This window comes from Camellia sinensis, chromosome 13 (assembly GCF_055761805.1).
Source record: "Camellia sinensis isolate YWXY chromosome 13, ASM5576180v1, whole genome shotgun sequence".
In the NCBI taxonomy this organism is placed as follows: domain Eukaryota; kingdom Viridiplantae; phylum Streptophyta; class Magnoliopsida; order Ericales; family Theaceae; genus Camellia; species Camellia sinensis.
The window spans coordinates 10985817-11007035 of NC_138973.1; the positions used below are offsets into that span (position 1 = coordinate 10985817).

General features: G+C 40.6%; 1 protein-coding gene and 1 long non-coding RNA gene across 5 annotated transcripts; both read left to right on the forward strand.

Annotated features, from left to right (window-relative positions):
• Positions 1-428: 428 nt before the first annotated feature.
• Positions 429-2895, forward strand: LOC114305467 (uncharacterized). Its single transcript, XR_014348301.1, has 3 exons — positions 429-1049; positions 1223-1307; positions 1397-2895. It is a non-coding gene; the product is annotated as an uncharacterized LOC114305467 (long non-coding RNA).
• A 689-nt stretch (positions 2896-3584) lies between these two features.
• On the forward strand, positions 3585-20837 carry LOC145805950 (uncharacterized). Of its 4 annotated transcripts, none has more exons than XM_082901442.1 (19): positions 3585-3788; positions 6928-7056; positions 7131-7241; positions 7327-7491; positions 7698-7820; positions 7900-7995; positions 8111-8308; positions 8407-8576; positions 9196-9379; positions 10093-10218; positions 10304-10385; positions 10471-10574; positions 10652-10756; positions 14526-14705; positions 14894-15022; positions 15132-15227; positions 15363-15572; positions 15743-15849; positions 20432-20837. In XM_082901442.1, the coding sequence occupies exons 2-19, from the start codon at positions 6931-6933 to the stop codon at positions 20649-20651; spliced, it is 2532 nt and encodes an 843-aa protein (XP_082757568.1). In that variant the 5' UTR covers positions 3585-3788; positions 6928-6930; the 3' UTR covers positions 20652-20837. The 4 variants fall into 4 exon arrangements, with proteins under 4 accessions (XP_082757568.1, XP_082757570.1, XP_082757567.1 ...); XM_082901441.1 differs by having other exon boundaries at positions 3586-3788; positions 15677-15849; XM_082901444.1 differs by lacking the exon at positions 14526-14705 and having other exon boundaries at positions 15677-15849.
• Positions 20838-21219: the final 382 nt, after the last annotated feature.

A 21219-nucleotide genomic window follows, 5' to 3' on the forward strand; every position in this document is an offset into this window, starting at 1 on the left:
ATCCTTGTCATTTTTATTTGAATTCGGATGCTAGCCCCTCTGTTTGTTACATGGGAAAGTTAGTTTCTTTTTCTTAAGACTTTTTGTGGAAACATTTTCCTTAAGACAAAAGTTTCTTTTATTCTAACTAGACTTTTTACATGCAGTGGTTATTGTGATTGAATTTTGTTGATACAGAGACAAGAAGGAGCGATTCTAATGAGTTCATATCAAGAAACAGGTGACATTAAGTCTGGAATGATTAGGGAAAAACTGTTAGCAGTATTCAAATACCTTACTGAGAAGAACTTCCAAAAAGCTCGTCACGAGTAAATTCCTCCCCCAAATCATTATTTCTTCTTCATCTTTGAATTTCCAGTGTTAGCTTTTTTTTTATTTTATCAATCATTATTTCCTTTTTCTCTTTCCGGATAGGTTCGAGTGTGAGTCGGGCCTCTTCTTCGACATCAAGTATTTTGAGGAGCTGGTGGTTAACGGGGATTGGGATGAGGCTGATAGATATCTTTCTTGCTTCACCAAATGGGACGACAACCGTCATTCTATGAAAATGTTTTTTGAAATCAAGAAGCAGAAATACTTTGAGGCATTGGACAAGTGAGTGGGTAATTCTCAGGAATTTTATAGAAGGTTTTTTCCTCTCTTATATGCCATGTTTTTTTGGTCTTCTCAGAATCTTGTTTGTCCTAATTTGCTGAAATTGATTAGGTGCAATTTTCATGAAGCAACCGATATTCTTATGAACGAACTGAAAGTTTTTTCTGAGTCTGATCAAGAATTAACCAAGGAGATGACTGACCTATTAAAAAATAAAAGGTATGAGTTCAAAAAAAAAAAGATCTTGTAATTTTTTCCGATACTTGATGGAATTAGTTTGTGACTTTTTGTAGGGAACATAGACAACTCACAGGGCATGCTAACACGGAGATCCAAAGAAAGAATCTGATGGGAATGTTGTTCAATAAACTTTTGATAAACCATCCCATTATCAGTGAAAAACTGCAGTTCCCTACCTTAGCAGATTCAACGTTAAAACATCAATTTCCCAAAGGGTAGTATGCTTTTCATTAGGGGAAAAAAAAAAAAAGGATTAGATATTTGTGTTTTTATTTTTTTTGGTTTTAGTTGAATTGGATTGATACTCTTTGTAATTTCTAGTATGATTTGTTGAAATCCCAGTCCTGATCTTAAACTGAGAATGCTTATTTGTGAATGATAAACGCAGAAGTCCCAATTATTCTGATGCTAGTTTGGCTTCGCAATCTACACATTTGGTTCCAGTGGGTCAAATTGAGGTGGGTCAAGTTGAGGTATGCGATCCTAAATCATCGATTCTATATCCTTTTTTGCAGTTTTCTCACAAAGGATTGCTTAGACTGCTTACTACATTTTGTTTCAGCCACTACAAACCATAGCAAGACCAGTTCCAGATCCCTTGAGCTTGCCGCAGAATAATCTACCAACCATAAATCAGCAGGGAGGTAAGCTATTACACTGATTTTTTATACAAGCACACAAAAATTTGAATTATTAAGTACTCAAAAAATTCACCACATTGCCTGGTTTAGGTGCACCTTTGGCGAGCATCAATAATTTTTGTGACATCTCTAACACGCGCCTCTCTGGAATTTCAAACACAGTAAGGCATATACTAGCTATATAACTGCAAAGGGCATAATCTTTTTTCTGACTTGTGTTTCATTTCCACTTTTTACACTGCTATCAATTTCATTTATTTATTTTTTGGAACATTTCACTGCTTTACATTTGTGTCTGGACATTTTGTAGAGGATATTGCCAGCTCCTGGTGAATATGGAAGTAGTCGTAGACTCTTTGATGCAAACGCTGGGATCACCAATTCTGTCGGCACAATTAATCAGGATACCCCTACTTTGTCAAGAATTAGGCCCGAGACTGTGACTAAGGTCAGTTTACTACTTACCCAAAAAAAAGGTCAGTTTTCTAAATCTCCACATCTACAAGAATCTTAATCCAAAACCTGTAGAAAGGCATTCTTTTGGGTACAGCTCGAGTTTACTTTGCAACTAAATGTGAGAATATGTTGTATATATGGCAGGATTGTGTATATATGGCATGATTGTGTATCTGATTGTGGTGTAAATAGGAACTTTGTATAACCAACTAGGCGTTGCCTTTCTTAGGGCTTAGTTTAAAGGAGATTATGGGTTTAATTCCCCTTAAGGTTTAAGGTTCAAGGGAGTTGAATTAAGGCAGTGAAAACACTTATGTGCTTTGTCAAGGTGGGGAGATTTTCTAACAACTAACATTTGCCGATAAAAAAAAAAATAGGAACTTTGTATTTCCTTTTTGCAGATATAGATTTAGGGCTATATAAACTGATGAACTGTTTGTAAACAAATACAATTGAATATATAAGAACATTCAGAAATCTTACATGTATCAGAGCCAAGTGCGACACCCTAGCAGAAATCGCAACTGGTTCTCTGGTTCTGAGCTTTAGTTCGATCAAAGTTCTCTTTGATTCTGTTCTGGTTCTGTTCACCACCCATCATCACGGTCAAGTTCACCCTCTGCTTCGTCTTGCTTGTGCGACTCATCTGAGTTCAAATCGCGACCCGTCAACTCGTGACCCACCAGCTTCACTTCACGACTTCGCATCATAGCTTGTTTGGTTCGACCCACCTTGTTCCCTCTGACTCACGACTCATCTGGTTCGCATCGCGAAGTTCTCTGGTTTGAAGTTCTACTTGTTCGACACCTCTCTCTGGTCTCGGAGTTGCAATTGACATCTCGATCAGCATCTGCCTTCGTCGTATCGAAACCTACCTGGTTCGCGACTTGATTCCTCTGTTGCCGACTTGGTTCTGGACGTGCGACGCTTGCTCGATCTCTCTCACTCTGATTCGTCTTCATCTGACACCACTAGTGACGTCTTGGAGTCCCAGATATTCGGTTTTATTTTGGGATTAGTACACTTGAACCCCTAATTTTTGTTTATTACACATAAACCCCTTAGTCTGGTCATTATGATGTCTCTTGCTATTGATGAGCGTGCCTTTTGTCATCAAAGAGGCCATTGGAAGGATCACTGTCCTAAGAAGGGACGTCTGCCTACCTCGTCCCTACAACAGTCTCAGAAACAGTGTCGTGCTCCTCCTACCGTTATACTGCATCTGCTCAGTCTTGTGAGCTTGACTTGGCTTCCTTGAGTGCTCAAATTGGTCAGCTTCAGCATATTCTGTCTACCTCTTAGCCCTCCCCATTTGCTTCGGTTGTTTCCTCTCTTCATTCAGGTTTGCTTGAATCTTCTTCAGGTATCTCTTCGTTTGTCTAGTTTTTTGACCTTGGTGTCTCTCATCATATGACTCTCCATCTCTTTTTACTTCAAAATTGTACTCCCCTCTCTTTTCTATTACTGTTAATGCTGCTAATGGGTCTGGTATACTTGTTATATCTGTTGGATCTGTCTTACCGTCTACTATGTTTGTTATCTCTATTCCATCTGTCATTTATGTTCCTAAATTATCTGTCAGTTTATTATCTATGAGTAAGCTTGATACCTTTGGTTTTGATGTTATCTTTTCTTCTTTTATCTGTTCTGTGCAGGATCGGATATCCAAGCAGCAGATTGGAACTGGCCGTAGAGTTAGAAGCCTCTATATGGTGGAGAGCTTGCATCTGCCTATGACAACCTCTCCAACTGCTTTTTTCTCTTTTCAGTTAGATTCTTTGTCTAGTCATTTCTACTTGTGGCATTCTAGATCAAGACACTTATCTGCTGACCGCTTACGATTTTTAGTTCAGTCAGGTATATTGGGTAAAGTTTCTCCTAGTGAACTTACTGAATGTCGGGGGTGTAAACTTGCCAAAATGACAGCCTTACCTTTTCGTAAAAGCACTTCTATATTTAATACACCGTTTTCTTTAGTTCATACTGATGTTTGGAGTCCTTCTTCTATTCTCACCAAAGGAGGTTCTGCATACTATGTGTCATTTGTTGATGACTGCACCCATTACACTTGGGTTTATCTTATGACTCATAAATCCTATTTCTATCAGATATACCGTATCTTTTGGTCTATGATTACTACCCAGTTTGGGTCTACAATTAAAGTGTTATGGTCTGACTTGGGTGGGGAATATTTTAAAAACGAGTTCTGTGAGTATTTGGCCAATTTGGGTACTATTCACCAAACTTCCTGTATAGATACACCTGTCCAAAATGGTCGAGCTGAGCGTAAATACCGTCATCTCCTTGAGACGGCTAGGTCTCTTCTTCTCTCTGCCTCAGTTCCGGCTCCATTTTGGGAGGAGGTAGTTCTTATTGCTGCTTTTCTTCTCAACCACATGCCTACTCCCCTTCTTTCTGGTCGGTCTCCTTATGAGGCTTTGTTCTCCTAAATTCCTAACTACTCCCTCCTTCGTGTGTTTGGATCTGCCTGTTTTGTCCTTTTTTCTTGCAAAGATAGAACCAAACTTAGCGCCCGGTTTGTCCTCTGTGTCTTTTTGGGTTATAGTCCTACTTAGAAAGACTATCGGTGTTACGACCTTGTTTCCTATCGTCTTTATGTCTCCCGTCATGTTTCTTTTCTCGAACGTCTACCTTACTTTCAACTTCCTCTTATCATTGCTCTAGTTTTCAAAGAAGATTTGGTTCACATTGATTCATTTCCTTCTGAGGTTCTTTCTGATGAGTACATCTCCACTGTTTCTTCTAAGCTTGTTCCACTTTCTCCACCTTCCACCCCTCATGTTGAGTACCTCTCCACTGCCCCCCCTCAAGCTATTCTTACTGCTCCTCCTGTTTCACCTCTGGTTACATCTCTTCCTCCGTTGTTAGTTTATTCTTATCGCAAGGCTCCCCATTCACCAGTTGTCTCTGCCCTAGTTGTTCATTCTTCTGCTTCTGAAAACTCTGAACTTGCTGCACACTGCTATCCTACTTAAGCACGTCGTCCTCTAAACAGGTTGGGTTGGTCTAATACATGTTTTTCTACTTCCTATCGTATTTTTTTGTCTACTATTCATTCTTTTTTAGAACCTCAGTCTTACAAGGAGGCCTGTCAGGATCCCAATTGGGTTTGAGCTATGGAGGATGAGTTGTCTACTTTTCAGAAAACTAGTACTTGAGAATTGGTTCCTTTGCCTTCTGATAAGAATTTGATTGGTTGCAAATGGGTCTACAAAGTCAAGACTCATTCTGATGGTTTTCTTGAGCGCTACAAGGCTCACCTGGTTGCCAAGGGTTTTTTGTAGGAGTATGGTATTGATTATGAGGAGACCTTTGCTCCTGTTGCCAAGATGATTATTGTTCGTACTTTGATATCTGTCGCTGCTGTTCGCCATTGGCCTATTTATTAGATAGATGTTAAGAATGCTTTTCTTAATGCTCATCTCGCTGAGGAAGGTTACATGCGTCCTCTCCCTGGCCTTCACCATTCCTCTGGACAGGTTTGTCGTCTTCGGCTTGCGCTATATGGTCTGAAGCAATCTCCACGTGCTTGGTATGATCGCTTTCAGACTACTGTTACTGATCTTGGATTTCATCTTTCTACTTTCGACTCTGCTTTGTTTCTGAGACATACCTCGGCTGGCTTTGTTGCTCTCTTACTATCTGTGGATTATATAATCATCATTGGCTCTGACTCTTCTGCTATCTCCGAGGTCAAGCAACATCTTTTCCACACATTCAATATGAAGGATTTGGGTCCATTGCGGTATTTTCTTGGTATTGAGGTTTGTTCTTCTCCAAAGGGTTGTTTTCTGTCTCAGGCTACGTATGCTAATGAGGTCATTCACCGTGCTGGTCTTACTGATACTAAGGTTTCTGATACCCCTATTGATACCCCTATTGAGCTTAATGTGAAGCTCACCTCTATTGATGGAGTCCCTCTGGATAATCCCACTTTATATCGCGAGCTTGTGAGTTGTTTAGTTTATCTGACTATCACTCGGCCTGATCTTGCTTATGCTCTTCATGTGGTTAGTCAGTTCGTTTCTGATCCTCGCTCTACCCATTGGATTGCTTTGGTTCGCATTCTTCGCTATTTCCGGGATACCATCTTTCAGGGCTTACTGTTGTCCTCTATTTCCTCTTTAGACTTGGTGGCCTATGTTGATTCTGATTGAGCTGGTGATGTTAATGATTGTAAGTCCACCACTGGTTTTTGTATGTTTCTTGGCGATTCCTTGATCTCTTGAAAAAGTAAGAAACAAACTGTTGTTGCTCGCTCTACTGCTGAAGTTGAGTATTGTGTTATGGCTCATGCTACTGCTGAGCTTATTTGGCTTTGTCGTCTTCTCTCTGATTTGGGTGTACCTCAGTCTTCTCCGACCTCTGTCTATTATGACAACCACGGTGCTATTCAAATTGCCCACAATACTATCTTCCATGAACGGACAAAACACATTGAGATTGATTATCACTTTGTCCAACAGCGTCTGCAGTCTGGCTCTATCTCGCTTCCTTTCGTCTCCTCAGCTTTGCAACATGCGGACTTCTTCACTAAGACTCACACTACCGCTCGATTTCAGTTTCTTCTTAGCAAACTCTCAGTATTTTCTGCTAAAATACCTTGAGTTTGAGCGGGGGTGTGAGAATATATTGGATATATGGCATGAATGTGTATCGTAGGAATTAGGAAAGATTCTGGTGTAAATAGGAATTTTGTATTTCCTTTTTTCAGATATAGATTTAGGGCTATATAAACTGATGAGCTCTTTGTAAACAAATACAATTGAATATACAGAAACATTCAGAAATCTTACACTAAATTCTGTAAATCCATATGTTTGGCGTTTTGACAAAATTTATCTTTTTAAAACTTTTGGCGTATCAGGTCATAGTTTTCTGTTATCCTGTACATTTTATCGACAAGAATCTTCATCCATAAATTGTTTTGATAGTACTTTTGAAGTAACAAATTCATTTGATTATCCAAAACCAGGACATGAGGAACAATGTGAATCCTAGATTAGATGAAGTCCCACCAAACAAGAGGATGAGGCTCAATGTGCTTAGTCGACCTAATCAAATTCGGTCCTTGATAGTCTCTGAACCTCCAGAAACAGATAAGGTATGATTTCATTGGACCTTGTTGTTCATGTAAGAAAACTTACTTCTTATTCTCTTCTCACATGACTAATGCAGATCACAAGGTTGATCTATACAAATTCTGGTATGGCTCTTCTAGCATTATCATCAAATGGCATTCAAATGTTCAGGAAGTTGCCAAAATCCGATACAAACCCAGACAGCAAGGTACATGTTTCCCATCTATATGAAGCAAAATTGTAAAAAGCATAAATAAAAAGTGATGATTATTATGAACTGTCTCATGGTGCAGGCAAAAACCGTGCATCCCCTTCCATCATTGTGGAAGCCACGTGCAGGAAAACAAATGGGAAATGACTTTTCCAGCATCAACTGTTTTGCCTTGTCTAACGATGAAAATTTTCTCATGTTAGCATCTGGAGGCTCAATGGCCTTGTTTGACACTACAGGCTGTGAGGTATTCTACAAAACAAACTAAAATGATGCTTGGGAGTGGTGTAACTGTCCTCTGTTTTACATTTAGTGGTATCAAGAAAATGTTAATCTTCCCTTCAATTTGGTTTCTTCCTGTGGCATGAAGAAATATTGGAAGTGTGCTTTAAATCTTCCCTTACGTTGTTTGTTTGGTTACACTGACCATTTCCAAATGTTGGATGATCACAGACAAAGGGTTTCAGTTGCCCGGCAACTGCAACATGTCTGCTTTTCCACCCTGAAGACAACAATGTCATTATTGTAGGCATGGATGATTCAACAATTCAGATATTTAATGTGCATTTGTCTAAGGTATGATATTATGTATATAAACATGAAATGTTATTTGTTTTAGTTCAAAGAGGACAACCAAAAATAAAAACTTTTGTAGGTTAAATTCAAGTTTGCGGGTCACTGTAGAAGAATCACTGACCTAGCCTTTTCCACTAAGCTGAATGTACTTGTTTCTTCCGCAGCAGATGCTGAGGTTCAAAATTTAATTTTTTATCTTGCTCTGTAGATGCATATTTAAATCTGCTATTAATTTGAATGACATGGATTTTGATTTTGCAATCAAATGTTTTTTTATCTGTTAAATCCAGATTATAGTGTGGGAGTACAGGGACTGTAAGTTCAAAGAAATGAAGAAGCACAGCTTCTTGTGGTTTCAAGATGAGAGCATACTCAGATCAATACTGTGGGACACCCAGGTTCAGTTTCATCAAGATCAGAAACACTTCCTTGTGGTGACTGAATTGAAATTTGCCATATATACAACAGAGCTAGAATGTAAAAACCAGGTATCTTCATTTAAAGGACACCAGGTATTGTGGGTATAATTTTAACTGTGCGGGGGTCGATACCAGGTTATCAAATGCTTTTGTTTCTGCATTGCCAGAGGTGTCTCCCATTGGATCTGTCAAAAATGATTGTCCATGCAACATTTTCATGTGATAGTCAGTTGGTGTACATCGCGATTAAGAATGGAACTGTTGCCATGTTTTCTTTTTCAAATCTCCAACTACTATGTGAGATTCTTCGTGATGCTTATCTTCCGTCCAATATCAGGTATTTGATGTATTTAACAAACTGTGTCTGTTAAGATGTGTGTCCTCAGTCCTCACTTCACCGGTGTAGCTATTCTGTTTAAAATAGGTCATCAATCAGCATTCAGTGCCTGATTGTAAGCTAGTAATTGTGACAAAAAACTATTCATGTTTCGTTAAAGTTTTTTAGTCTTAATCATTGGATAAAAATTTCTGTGAGGTGTAATTTAGTAGTAATTCACAGCTTTAGAAATTCCAAAATGATTTGCCAAACAACCGCGATAAAAGCCTTTCCTTCTCCATAACATTACATACACTCTAGAATCTTTTGGTGCATTATCTATCTTCAATATTTCTCCGGATCTTCTTCTTGCCAATTATTTCCCAACATTCCATGATGGTGTCCTAGATCATCAAATAATACTATATCCTTTGAAATTATTTTGAATCAGGGTTGTTTCATTTTTCAATATGTTATGGTTTTGGGATTGGCCTGCATTCATGGTGATTGAACTAGCATATATATATATGATGTGGTCATAAGCAATATGTGGGCCAAATTACAAAATTGCGTAGCTTACGTGATTGTTGGCAACAATCCTAACTCTTTTTTTTCTTCTTCTTTCTTATTCTCCCTACAGTTCTCATGCATACCCAATTGTGATTGCTGCACATCGGCAAAAACGCAACCAGATTGCATTAGGATTCAGTGATGGAAGGGTTATTGTAATTGAGCTACCTGAGTCTACAGCTCAACAACATGTTGCGCCCTCACCTGTTGAGAGTGAGTCAACAAGAAGCAAAACTCATACTGCACAACAAATGGTAGGTTCTAGTTCAGATAAACCCCATTAACCTGATCAAGACCTTGTTTGGTTATTCAAGTTAGATTTAGTATTAGTTTATATAAAAGGTTACATGTATAGTTTACTCCAAATCTACATCAAACAATTTTGAGCAAAAACTCTGTATGTCAAATTATGTAGTATTATGATCAATTGATTGCCTGTCAATTTCTTCAGAATGCCTTCGCCTAGTTTTATTTATCTAAAAGAATCTGCTAGCATGTGGTGGATCTAAGCTTCTACAAGCCAAGTGGTTTCAGTGTTCTTGCCATAATATTGCATTTTTATGTTTTCTAAGGCTATGTTTGGATTAATTTGTGAAGGGAGAGAAAAGCAAAGAGAAAAGACAAATAAAAAGAAGAATCTCCATTTATCTTCTCTTTCCTTTTACTTACCCTCAATAAGTCACTGCACAAATATTCCAAGATCCAAACATAAAAGGAAAACAGTTGTTGGCCATGAGTGACTAACAACAGTTCACATAGAAGGTTGCATGTATATTGTACTCCAAATCTGCATCAAGTGGCATACACCCATACAACTCTGAGCAGAATCTCTGTATGTCGAATTATGTAGTATCATGATAAAAAAATTTATTGTCAATTTCTTCAGAATGATTCCTTGTTTTATTTTTTTTCTAAAAAGAATGGAGAAACATTGTCCGGTTTACTTTTGTATGTGCACATTTTGTAGACGATGTTGCCAGCTCCTGGTGAAGCTGGAAGCAGTCGTCCATCCTTTGATGCAAACGTCGAGATCACGAGTGGTGGATTAGCATTGCAATCTTCTCATTTGGTCCCCGCGGGTTGTCAAATTGAGGTATGATCCTAAATAATTGATTCTATATCTTTTTGGTAGTTTTCGTGCAAAGGATTGCTTAGACTGCTACTACATTTCGTTTCAGCCACAGCAAACCATTGCAAGACCAGTTCCAGATCCCTTGAGCTTGCAGCAGCGTAATCTACCAACTATAAATCAGAAGGGAGGTCAGCTAAAACACTGATTTCTTGCTAATAATTAAATATTTTGAATTATTACCTACTCTAAATTTACCACATTGCCTGGTTTTAGGTTCACCTTTTATGAGAATCAACAAGAGGGGAAGATTCGAAGTGCTTAGGCGTCCTAATCAAGTTCGGTCCTTGACAGTCTCTGAACCTCTGAAAACAAACACGGTATGACTTTATTGGTCCTTACTGTTCATGCAAAGAAAAAAGTTACTTCTCATTTTGTTTTCGCTTGATTAATGCAGATCATGAGGTTGATCTACACGAATTCTGGTATGGGCCTTCTAGCATTAGACTCAAAGCACACTAATCTACTCTGGAAGTGGAGAAAAGATGAAATAGACATCAAGGTTGTTAATGTACACCTCCTACACCACTAAAACCTACCACTACCACTACACACCTCCACTACTCCTCACCCACTCCACCTACCACCTCCACTATACCTACTACCACCACCCACTCTACACCTACTACTCCCAAAACCTCTCTATATATAGGACTTGTAATATACAGATAAAAATATCAATATACACAACAATCTTGTAAATCAATACATCAATCAATATCAATCAATAATATACATTAATTTTAACATGGTATCAGAGCAGAGATAAGATTTAAGCCTGTATTTCTTTGCCACCGGCGGGCAGCCGGCCGGCAACTTTGCCTTTGCTGCCCGCTGGAATTTTCCACACATACCTTCAAATTCCTGTCTCTCTCTCTGTAGTCTCTTTCCTCTTTATACTACTGAAAGTCATGCCATCTTCTTCACAATGAAAGTCATGTTCTACTATTTTGTTGAAGCCGAAATAGATCCACCTTCCAAGCCTCTTGTTCTCTGGTTAAATGGAGGTTTCTTCAGCTTCTCACTTCCTCATGCACACCCACCCCACTTCTGCACACCCATTTTTCTCTCTCCGGCGATGACGTCATTTCCCTCTCCGCCACCAGCAATGGCCGCGGCCCGCCCTCGGGTCTCCGTTCACAACCTCGACTCCGACATCGTCGCCGACGGCGCCACCACCACCCTCCCCTTGCCGGACGTCATGCAATCCTCGATCCGCCCCGATATCATCACCTTCGTCCACACCAACATGTCCAAGCACAGTCGCCAGCCCTACGCCGTCTCCCCGGTGCCTTCGGAACCATGTGTCGCGGCGGCCGCATGTTCGCTCCGACGAAGATCTGGCGACCGCTGGCACCGCCGCATCACCATCAACCAGAACCGCTCCGCCGTTCCCTCCCTCGTCATGGCTCGCGGCCACCGCATCAAGTCGGTGCCAGAGATCTCTCTCTCTTACGGCGAATAACGACGCACAGAGAGCGAAAAGTTGCACCCCTCTCCTGATTCTCATTTTTTTTTACTTTGTCAAATTCCACAACCACCATACACCCACTCACTCATATTTTAATCCATGATGATCTGAGGCAATCACGACACCCCATCTCTCTCTCTCTCTCTTCCTTTTGGCAGGATTGAATACCCACTCACTCATATTTTATTAAACTTTCTTTATTTATTTCTTTTAATCACCTTTTACACCTCTTTCACCACAAAATAGAATTTTTATTTATTTCTCTTATTTTTTTTTTTTTTGTGTTCCCTTTTTCACCATACAATACAAAAAAAAAAAAAAAACAAAAACAAAAAAAAAAAAAAAAAAACAAAAACAAAAAAACAAAAAAAAACCAAAAATATAAAACATATATAGCTATGCACACTGCTCCATCATGCATACACCAGCACACACATCTTTTCTTATTTATTTATCATCATAAAATAAACAATACCCACATCTTTTCATAAAGTGTTTTACACACCACCTCCACCCACGTGGGTTGATTCCAATTTTCCTCATCAATATATTTTTGGTTCCAATATATTCATGTTTTACACACACCACCTCCACTCATTTATTTTATTATTATTTTATACAAATCCAACCCATCCTTTTTCTTTTTCATTTTTTTTACACACTCATGTTCCCCACTCAATTTTTTTTACTCCATCTTTTGAACATGGGTATTTTTAAAAAAAAAAAAAAAAAAAACAAAAAAAAAAAAAAACAAAACACAATGGCACGCCAAACTTTACCTTATTTTATTCATCTCCGGGCTCAACCCCGATCACACTTACAAAAAAAAAAAAAAAAAAACAAAAAAAAAAGCCAAGACCACCATCACAACAACCAAAGGATTTTTTTCCGTATCCCTTCTCTACTCTGCCGCCGGTCTCTTCTTTTTGCCTCCATCCTGGGCGGCCCTTGACGGTGTTGCCTCCGTGCTTCCTAGACCACCAAGCAAGTTGCCTCCTCCCTGCTCCTCCACTGCAACATATGGTGGCCCTCCAAATCGGAACATCACGGTGGCCTTCCGCTTCAGCTCCTTGTTTTCTGCCCTTAGCACGCTTATCTCTGCTCGCGCATCCTTATACATGCGTTGGAGCAGAGCCAGCTGGGAATTTAACTGCTGCACCTCATTTGTCCTGCTCTGCAGCCGGTTCGACAAGTTTGTGACCGCCGTCATGCTTTCCACGCATGCCTTCAAAGTATACTGGTTGGCCTCCACATCTGACAGCACTGCCATTCTTTGCTCCACCGACCGCATCGGAAAGTTCAACGGAGTAAACTCCGGGGCGCTTGGTTGAGTTTCCAGTGCCACCGCACCAGTTCTCTCTCTCGTTGACTCGTTGAGGTCGGGAAAGAGGGTGAGCAGCCCGCGGGAAGACGATGAAGCCATTTTTCTGGGCAACAGCGTATCTTTCTCAGCCAAACGAAGAATTTTTCAGAGATTTCTCTCAGTTTTTCTGTCTCAACTTCTGCCTCAGCCTCAGCCTCCGTCTTATAGCCGAAGCAGCCACGCGCATCGCGCTCCTCTTCCCACCAGCCGACAAACTGGCACGCCTTTTCATGGCACATCTTTTGATAAAGTGGGCACGCCTTTTGATGGCACGCCTTTTGATAAAATTGGGCACGCCTTTTGAGGGTGCACCATCTTCAACGGTCCGACATGACCCCATAAACTGTCCCGACATTGATTCCGGTCAGCTTCTACATCGGTCCGACATGACCCCGTAAACTGTCTTCTACAACGGTCCGACATGACCCCGTAAACTGTCCTGCTACATCGGTCCGACATGACCCCATAAACTGTCCTGCTTCAACGGTCCGACATGACCCCGTAAACTGTCCTGCTACATCGGTCCGACATGACCCCGTAAAATGTCTTCTACAACGGTCCGACATGACCCCGTAAACTGTCCTGCTACAACGGTCCGACATGACCCCGTAAACTGTCTTCTACATCGGTCTGACACGACCACACAGTGTCTGCTACATCAGGTCCGACATGACCCCGTAAACTGTCTTCTACAACGGTCCGACATGACCCCGTAAACTGTCCTGCTACAACGGTCCGACATGACCCCGTAAACTGTCTTCTACATCGGTCTGACACGACCACACAGTGTCTGCTACATCAGGTCCGACATGACCCCGTAAACTGTCTTCTACAACGGTCCGACATGACCCCGTAAACTGTCCTGCTACAACGGTCCGACATGACCCCGTAAACTGTCTTCTACATCGGTCTGACACGACCACACAGTGTCTGCTACAACGGTCCGACATGACCCCATAAACTGTCTGCTACATCGGTCTGACACGACCATACCGTGTCTCCTATCCTGTTTTATTTATCAGTTTATTTTTCTGTTTTGTTACTCTCTTCAAACTCAAGTTGGTTAGTTCCTATCCTCCTTGAGTTTGAGGGGGGCTGTTAATGTACACCTCCTACACCACTAAAACCTACCACTACCACTACACACCTCCACTACTCCTCACCCACTCCACCTACCACCTCCACTATACCTACTACCACCACCCACTCTACACCTACTACTCCCAAAACCTCTCTATATATAGGACTTGTAATATACAGATAAAAATATCAATATACACAACAATCTTGTAAATCAATACATCAATCAATATCAATCAATAATATACATTAATTTTAACAAAGGTAAAGGCTTCACATCTTTGATATGAAATTATTCATCTTTTGGCCAATAAAATTGGAAAAAACAAAAAAAAACGAAACTGTCACATGGTGCAGGCAACAACCATGTATCCCCCTCAATTATGGGAGCCGGAAGCAAGAAAAAAAATGAAAAATGACTTGCCTGACATTGAACCCAAAGACCCCATCAACTGTTTTGCCTTGTCCAACAACGATAATTTTCTCATGTCAGCAACTGGAGGGGCAGTTACCTTGTTCAACACAAAAGACTCTAAGGTATTTAACAAAACTAACTAAACTGATGCTTGAGAGTGGCTTAATTAACCGTCCTCTGTTTTACTGAGGGTATAAAGAAAAATGTAACAAAAACATATTGAATTTTGTTTTTGGCATCAAAATCATATTGATAGTTTTAATGTTGTTTGGCTTGGACTGACCATTCCCAAATGTTGGATTTCACACAGAAACTGGCAGATTTCATGCGCCCGCCACCTGCAGCAACATGCCTACTATTCCACTCTGTAGACAACAATGTCATTATTGCTGGCATGGAAGATGCAACAATTCAGATATACTACATTCGATTGGATGAGGTATGATATCATGTGTATATGCATGAAATTATATTGTTGGAGAGAAAATCTAGCATGCTGGTTCGGAAATGAATTTTTTTTAAAAAATAATATATATATATATTTGTAGGTTAAATTCAAGATTGTGGGTCACTCTAGAAGAATCACTGGCCTAGCCTTTTCCACTAAGCTGAATGTACTTGTTTCTTCTGCAGCAGATGCTGAGGTATAAGGCTTTTTTTCCCCCTCTTCTGTAGACGCATATATAAGCTATTAATTGTTGTGATGGTAAGCCCCTATTTTGGATGTTGTGGATTCTGATTTTGTATACATTTAAAAAAAAAAATATTGCTAAATTCAGATTATTGTCTGGAAGTACATTGATGATGAAAAGTGGATACAAAAGAAGAAGATCAATGTCTTGCAGTTTGAAAGAGGACGAAGAGGGGCACCCAAATCACGACTGTTAGACACCCGGGTTCAGTTTCACCAAGATCAGAATCACTTCCTTGCCGTGAATGAAAGGAGAGTCGCCATATTTAATACAACAGAGCCAGAAAGTAAAAAGCAGGTATTCTTCATTTGGAGTACCAGTAATTCTGGTTGTAATTTAATCTGTTTTCTAGGAAGGTAGAGTTTCTGAGGTTATCTAATGCTTTTGTTTTTGGATTTCAGAATTGCCAGCAGCTCCAAGAATTCTTTTCAAATATTAATCATGCAACGTTTTCATGTGATGGCCAGTTGGTGTACATTGCCTTGGAGGATGGAACTGTTATCGTGCTTTCTGCTTCAAATCTTGAACGACTATGTTTGATTAGTCGCTATGCTTATCTTCCATCCAATGTCAGGTATTTGAATTTTTTATGTATCATTGCCAAACTCTGTTAAGATGTGTGCCTTCGTATAGCTACTCTGTTGAAATAGCATTGTTCACCTTGAGATGTGACAAAAGTTTTTCATGTTCCCCCATGTGTTTTCTGGAAAATGAAAATAGAAAATAGAAAACAAAAACAGAAAACAAAAACACAATCAGACAGGCCCATAATGTCTCTTTTATATGACATTCTGAATGTTAGTGTATGATTAGCTTTAGCATGATTATGTCTGTTAGTATATAGCTAGTGTATGATTATGTCTGTTAGTGTATAGCTTTAGCTTTATATTTTATAATGTACAATGCATCACACTTTCGGTGGGCATCCAATGCTCAAATTCTCTCTATAAAAGAGAATGCATTCCCCTTGTAAGAAATAATTCAATGCAACATTCAATACATCAATATATACATAATATCTTACATGGTATCAGAGCTAAGTTAACAACCTAATCATTGTGCTTCACCGGCGGGCGGCAGCCTCGCCTTGGCCGCCCGCCGGACCTCTACACATACCTTCCATCCGCTGCCACAAATCCCATAACTGAATCATCGGAATAGTTGCCGTCGTCCACGGCTTCACCGGCGAGTCGAGCTGGCTCATTCAGCTCACCTCCGTCCTCTTCGCCAAGTCCGGCTTCGCCACTTGCGCCATCGATCACCAAGGCCCACGGCTCTCTCTCAGTCCTCTCTTGGTGTTCGAACTCGCCCCAAGTCCCTCGCTTTGCAGAGACTCCGACCAGCACCACCCTTAGCTTTCGCAGCCATCTCTTTCACACCTCCTTCTACTCGTCGAGCTTTATCCGAAACCGCCTCTTTCGCTTTTGCCGATACTTCTCCGACGGGTTCTTTCGCAGCTTGTTCGACCTCGCGAGCCTTATCGGAGATCTGACTAGTTTTATGCGACACCGCCTCTTTCGCTTCACCCAAAGCATCAGAAACAGTCTCTGCCGCTTGTTCTTCGACATCGTGGGCCTTATCAGAGACCAGAACTTTGGTTTTGCCGAGTGCAGTGGCAACTTTGTGCTTGCAGTTGCCTAAAGCGTTGCAGACGAGCTCTCTGGGACTCTGGTCCTGGCCATGACTCTCAGAGAGGTGAGGCTGATACCGAGATTCGTGGGGCGAGATTGAGACTTTGGTGTTGCCATCTTGTTTATCGAACTCCACAACTACGACTCGGTGGCCGAATTCGACGGCGGCGCGTCCATGGAGATCCACCAAGCCCTGCCGCGCTCCCAACTCATCCGCCACGAGCTCCACCGTCGATTGCCAGCCTTCCGGCCCCGCCGGCGGCATGCTCGTCTTCGTCAGTGGTAACCTCCAACTCCCGGCGAACAGCACGCTTTCTTCTTCAGTCAGATGTTTCTTCAAGATTTCATTCTTATAAAACTCAGTGGTGTTTTGCTGGGTATATGGACAGTGTTGGGGTCCCAAGACAGTCCCAAAAAAAAAAAAAAAAAAAAAAAAAAAAAAAAAAAAAAAAAAAAAAAAAAAAAAGAAAAGAAAAGAAAAAAAGCAAGCCACAGATCCACATCCCCACACACGGCCGACACGCACATGCATAAAGAGACACATTTTATTATTATTATTATTATTATTATTATTATTATTATTATTATTATTCCAACAACACAACGTTCCCACACTCCTTTTTTTAATAGCGTCTAGCAGATTCCCTGTTCGAAACCATTCTTTTCATGCGTTTTCCATCAATAGTAGGTTCAGTGCTCTGTTCACAAGGACCTCCACTTTCAAACCCATAATTTTTTTTTAATATTTCAGCTTTTTCTTTTTTTTTTATTTTTTATTCTTCACCTCACCTCGCATGTCTCTTCATGATTTTTTTATTTTCTTTTATCATCCTCACATTACACTCATCATTTATCCCACCTTTATTTTCATATTTCCCATTATTTCTTTTAAACTTTTCTTCTCCCACCCTGTTCCCCATTACTTTTTTAATTTCTTTTATTTTATCACCTACCTATTAAAAAAAAAAAAAAAAAAACAAAAAAAAAAAAAACAAAAAAAAAAAAAAAAAACAAAAAAAAAAGAAGCAGAAGCAGAAGACGACCTGCACACCAAACTCATTTTATTCATGTCGGGGTTCCCCCCGATCATCATTGTACACCAAAAAAAAAAAAAAAAAAAAAAAAAAAAAAAAAAAACAAAAAAACAAACAATAACAACAAACCAAAAAAAAACAAAAAAAAACACAACAAGATTTGTTTTCTTTTCTGCAGACGGCCACCCACCGCCCTCACTTCTTCGCCTATTCCGCCGGTCTTTTCTTCTTGCCTCCGTCCTGGGCGGCCCTTGCCGGTGTTGCCTCCGTGTTTCCCACTCCACTGGGCATGATCACTACTCCCTGCTCCTCCACTGCAGCATATGGCGGCCCTCCAAATCGGAACATCACGGTGGCCTTCCGCTTCAGCTCCTTGTTTTCTGCCCTTAGCACGCTTATCTCTGCTCGCGCATCCTTATACATGCGTTGGAGCAGAGCCAGCTGGGAGTTTAATTGCTGCACCTCATTTGTCCTACTCTGCAGCCGGTGCGACAAGTTTGTGACCGCCGTCATGGACTCCACACATGCCTTCAACGTATACTGATTGGCCTCCACATCCGACTGCACCGCCATTTTTTGCTCCACAGACCGCATCGGAAAGTTCAGAGGAGCAAACCCAGCGGTGTTTGGTTGAGGTTCACTGGCCACCGCCCCAGTTCTCTCTCCTGTGGACTCGTTGAGGTCGGGAAAGAGGGTAAGCAGCCCGCGGGAAGACGAAGCCATTTTTTTTTTTCTGGGCAACAGAGTGTTATAGAGAGTGTTACAGAGTATCTTCTCAGCAAAACCTTCTCAGCAAAACGAAGAGTTTTTCAGAGGATTTTCGCCAATTGTTTGTCTTCGCCTCTGCCTCAGCTCTGTCTTGGTTAAATAGCCGAGGCAGCCACGCGCATCGCGCGCCTCTTCTCGCCGACAAACTGGCACGCCTTTTCATGGCTCGCCTTTTGATGGCACGCCTTTTGAGGGTGCGGGCACACCTTTTGAGGGCACGACTTTTGAGGGCTCGATATCTACATACATGTCTATCTTTTGGGCAGCCTATATACACACTCATACAGTGTCTTCTCCACCGGTCAGCATTATAAATCCCTTTTCAACCTCCAATAGGTTTCTATCTTCACACCTATTTGAGTTTGAGGGGGGGTTATACACAGTATCATGTTCAAGCCACCTCATGGCGCACTCCCTAAGTCGCCCCCTTGGTGCACCACCACAATCTTCTACAACGGTCCGACATGACCCCGTAAACTGTCCTGCTACATCGGTCCGACATGACCCCGTAAACTGTCTTCTACAATGGTCCGACATGACCCCATAAACTGTCCCGACATTGATTCCGGTCAGCTTCTACATCGGTCCGACATGACCCCATAAACTGTCTTCTCCAACGGTCCGACATGACCCCATAAACTGTCTTCTACATCGGTCTGACACGACCACACAGTGTCTGCTACAACGGTCCGGCATGACCCCGTAAACTGTCCCGACATTGATTCCGGTCAGCTTCTACATCGGTCCGGCATGACCCCGTAAACTGTCCCGACATTGATTCCGGTCAGCTTTTACATCGGTCCGACATGACCCCGTAAACTGTCCCGACATTTATTCCGGTTCGCTTCTACAACAACGGTCTGACACGACCACACAGTGTCTGCTACATCGGTCTGGCATGACCTCGTAAACTGTCCTGCTACAACGGTCCGACACGACCATACCGTGTCTTCAACAACGATTTGCCACAACCATACCGTGTCTCCTATCCTATTTTATTTTATTTATCAGTTTACTTTCCTGTTTTGTTACTGTCTCCAAACTCAAGTTGGCTAGTACCTATCCTCCTTGAGTTTGAGGGGGGCTGTTAGTGTATGATTAGCTTTAGCATGATTATGTCTGTTAGTATATAGCTAGTGTATGATTATGTCTGTTAGTGTATAGCTTTAGCTTTATATTTTATAATGTACAATGCATCACACTTTCGGTGGGCATCCAATGCTCAAATTCTCTCTATAAAAGAGAATGCATTCCCCTTGTAAGAAATAATTCAATGCAACATTCAATACATCAATATATACATAATATCTTACACTGAAGAAGCTTGCTTTTGCATATCATTATATAAAATTTCTATGAGATGATGTAATTTCGGAATTCATGACTCCAGAAATTCCAGAATGATTTGCCAACCAGCGTGATAAAATCCTCTTCTTCTCTATAACATTCTTCCCAATGTTTCATGATCATGTCCTAGATAATCATGTAATACCCAAATTGTCTGAAATGATACTAATTTTGGGGTTAATTTTTTTTAAAAACTTTTTGGAATTGGCTTTCATTCATTCATTGTGCTTGAAGTTACCTATGAGTTTAAGCAAGCATGCTGCATATAGATATTGTATCCATTAGCAGTACTCAAGTCAAATTATCATATGCTTTGCTGACGTGATTGTTAAACTACGACCCTTACTCTTTCTTCTTCTTCTTCTTCTATCTGCAGTTCTGATAAATGCCCACTTGCAATTGCTGCACATCCACAAGAACGCAGCCAGTTTGCATTAGGATATACAGATGGAAGTGTTATTGTAATTGAGATACCCGAATCTATAGCTCAACAAAAGATTGTGCTCCCACCTGTTGAGAATGAGTCAACAAGAAGCAAAACTCCAACTGCACAACAAATTGTTGGTTCTGGTTCAGACAAACGTCCATCAGCCTGATTGAGGCTTTGTTTGGTTACTAAACTTAGATTTAGTGTCATTTTAATACACAATGTATAGTTTACTCTCCAAATCACATCAAGTGGCATAGACCAAAGCAATTTTTAGCAGAATCTGCTTATGTCAAATTCTGTTGTATGTTATACAATAGTATCATGATCAAATGGGCTGAAAATTTCTTTAGAATGCCTCCTCCTTTTTATTTTTTCTAAAAAAAATTGGAGAAAAACTAAGGAATTTGCTGCTAGCATGGTGGATCTTACTATATTGCATTTTTACGTTTTCGTGTTTGGATTTTGGATTTTGTGGACGGAAGAGAAAAGCAAAGAGAAATGATAACTTCTTTTTATCTTCATTTATCTTTTTCTTACCTTCTTAAAAAAAAAATGTTGTTTGTGATGAAGAGCATCATTTTGTTATCTCAAAGATTATTTTTTATGATTGATTATATATCTGTACAGTTATTTGTCTACTGGTGGAAAAAAACCATAGCAATCCGTCTTTTGAATTACCAGAGGAGCCTCTACTTGTTGAGGAGCCAAACTTAGATGGGCCCAACAAAACATGG